The sequence below is a fragment of the Austrofundulus limnaeus genome, unplaced genomic scaffold, assembly GCF_001266775.1.
Source record: "Austrofundulus limnaeus strain Quisiro unplaced genomic scaffold, Austrofundulus_limnaeus-1.0 Scaffold355, whole genome shotgun sequence".
Classification (NCBI taxonomy): domain Eukaryota; kingdom Metazoa; phylum Chordata; class Actinopteri; order Cyprinodontiformes; family Rivulidae; genus Austrofundulus; species Austrofundulus limnaeus.
In genome coordinates, this window is record NW_013952757.1 from 384,708 (window position 1) to 387,757 (window position 3,050).

Here is a 3,050-nt window from a genome sequence, read left to right on the forward strand (position 1 = left end):
TAGTACCAATACTACAGTCTAGAACCCTGTATCTGTCTGCTCTAAATAGGAAAAAATAATCAATTCTTGAGTAAACTCCATGAGGGTGAGAGAAAAATGTGAACTCCTTAGCCAATGGGTGGCATTCCCTCCATACATCAACTAAGCCAATCTTTTTAACCATTTTTTTTATACAGAGATTCTGGGTTGATTTTTTAAAGGGTTTGAGGAATCCAGGGAAGGATGCAGTTGTGCATTCCAGTCCCCCCACATATCAAAACACCAGCTGTTTCAGCCACTGTAAGATCAAATATTTTATCAATAAGTGTTTTGTCATGTCCTGGAGGTCTATATACGTTGAGTAAAGTTACTTCATTTGAGTCAAGTGTTCCCMTTACCAAAACAAAACGGCCTTCTTTATCTGTAATTTGTTTGGATACCTGAAAGTCCACATTACTTGCAATTAATATTGCCACACCCCTAGTGTGTCCATTTGAGTGGGAGGAATAAAATGTCTTTTTAAAACCCATTTTTAAAATTTTTTTCATGGTTCTCTTTTGTTAAATGGGTTTCTTGGGTTGGCGGTGAAGTCATCACAAAAGCAGCACAGCTCTTCCTTCATGTCTTTATGGATAGCTACAATTTCTTTGTGGATAGCTCCGATGCTAGCTTGAAGCTCTTCCATAGCCATGTGCTGGTCTGATGCGCTTTCGTYGAGTAATGAAGTTTTCTCGCCCTTTTCTTCTGTCTGTTTTGATTACCCGTTACTTTTTGATGCTTTTCCCCTTTTCATCATAAAATAGTCGGTCTTAGTGGGTTAATTCAGCTCTGGCAAAGGGAATTTAGCAGACCGAGTTGGGAGCTCTGGTTCAATGCGTCTGCTCACCTCAGTGCCATAACCGGAAGTCGATCTGATTGGTTTTATAACATGTGTCACTGGTATAAGCTGCTTCTTTCAACAGATGGGAATAGTTAGTCCTGCCTGTGTTGAGCTGTCAGTCATGACTCCACAGCCCCTATCATCTGAGGCCATGCCCCCATACCACAACAGAGCCAGAACTTTAAAAATAAAACAAACAAATAAATAAATAAATAAATAAACAAACAAACAAACAAACAAACAAATAAATAAATCTGAAACCAAACAACAAACCCTGATAGTAGTTTTGAACTTTTTTCAGTTTCAAAACTTATATAATTTTAAAAACACTTTACTGCCTCATTTTAGCTCCATAAGCAGATGAGCGTCTGGCAGATGAGCTTACCGAAGTCGGGGCAGTGGGTGAACCTGAGCTGCTGGGCCAGGAGTGCAGAGAGTCGCTGCTCGGGTTGTTCCAGATGGACGGGGAGACGCTGTTGAACTCTGGCCAGCTTGTCTGAGGCTCTGGCAGCTTGGGAAGGTTCATTCCACTGAAAACTGCACAAACACATGATTCAGCACCAAGCTGAAGAACCAGCTCCTCCACATTTCTCCTGCTTAGTGTGCCACAAGTTACCTCTCATCAGGTTGAAGGAGTTGTTGGGCCCAAACGCTGAGAAGGAGTTGGCAGATGGGTAGCTTGGACTGGGGACCGAGTCTATTGGACTCCATAATCCAGGACTTTATGTGGGGGAAAAACAAAGTGGAATCAGGATTCATGTGTTCCTCCTGACTGCAGGAAGTGTTTGATCACTCTACCTGTCTGAGCTGTCACTTTCCACTGAYGTCATGTGAGCCAGAGTTTTGCCTTGGCAGTCGGATTTACCTGGACCAGACCCACCTGGTGAGGAGGTAAAGTGTTACTGTGATCAAACCATTGTTAGGGTAACGACATCACCGATGCGTCATACACACCTGGGCTTTTGTCGTAACCTGCAGCTACTGCGGCGAAGGTGGGGTTTCCGTTTTTGCCTGGGAGTGGAGTGCCGGTGGTCAGTTTATTTCCTGGGGCTTTTTTCAGATTTATTTCACTGTAAAAAATAAATAAATAAAAGACTTTTAAATAAAAAGGATGAGATTATTCAAGTTTACTTTATATTTGGACAAAAAACCAATAAAAGGTTGTAATGATTGTGTTCTTCACAAAACTATACAAACTTTTAGCTGTTTTGAGGTCCTGTGGAAAGTTATGAAATCTTAGATGTAATGCTTTGAATGATGTCAGTTTGGAAAAATACTGATGTTTGGTTTGAACAAGACCAACTTGTCTTAAAACAACTTTAAGCTCCAAAAACCTAAAGGTTTATTAAGTAGTTTCTATGAACTTTTCAAGTTTCCTGTCTGCTCACACCAGTTGTTGAAAACTGTTTCGACTCGGGTTGTCCTGATACCAGTTTTTCCACAGTACAAGTACATCAGTTTGGGTACTCGCCAATATCAAGTACCACAACATCTCAAAATGACTTTAAAAACTGCAGGATATACGTAAGATTTTCATTCAACTTGTATAAATTTGTTAAACATGGAACTGAAAAACATTTACTTGAAATATAAACTGTAACATTCAATGGAGTACTGATACTGGTCTTGGTTCCATGTATCGGGGCATTTTGTACGAGTAAAAACAAAACAAAAAACMCCACCAGTTTTCACCACTGGTGGGAACAGCTAACCAAACCCATAACCCGCTAACTGAATAAATACCTTTGCTAATGCTACACGTAAAAAGTAAGACAAGTCATATTTAGCAGAAGCTAACAGCTAACCGCTAAGACAACTGTCACACGTCTTCGTCTCCTTCCAGCTGAAGACTGATGGACTGACACAAACCTGTTGATTTTAGCTTGTTAGCTGTTAGTGGACTTAAAGTTGACAAAGCCTCATTTAGTGGAAGCCAATTGGTCCACTAAAGGTTTTCAAGGGTAGTGAAAAAGCTAATCTGCTAAATGATAAATTAGTTCGCTATTAGCATTTAGCTGATTAGCAGAGTCATGCCCACCACTGGTTTCTGTGAAACATCAGTAGCGTGCACAGACATTTTCAGGGGCAGGTGCTCAAATGTTAAAAGAGGGCACCTTGACCGGTGCACGGAATCAGCAGCTGTCCTAATAATGTGACATTACAGACACATCTTGTGCATTGTGCATATTTA

The 3,050-nt window shown here is 40.6% G+C and overlaps 1 protein-coding gene across 1 annotated transcript in view; it reads right to left on the bottom strand.

The window, feature by feature from the left end:
- The window catches only part of tmem131 (transmembrane protein 131), a gene marked incomplete in the record, with an annotated part of 75,676 nt that overhangs the window by 9,445 nt on the left and 63,181 nt on the right, over positions 1–3,050 (bottom strand). Inside the window, 4 exon segments of the mRNA XM_014023043.1 lie at positions 1,245–1,396; positions 1,476–1,579; positions 1,658–1,739; positions 1,814–1,929. Of these exon segments, the coding sequence (XP_013878497.1) occupies positions 1,245–1,396; positions 1,476–1,579; positions 1,658–1,739; positions 1,814–1,929 (454 nt within the window).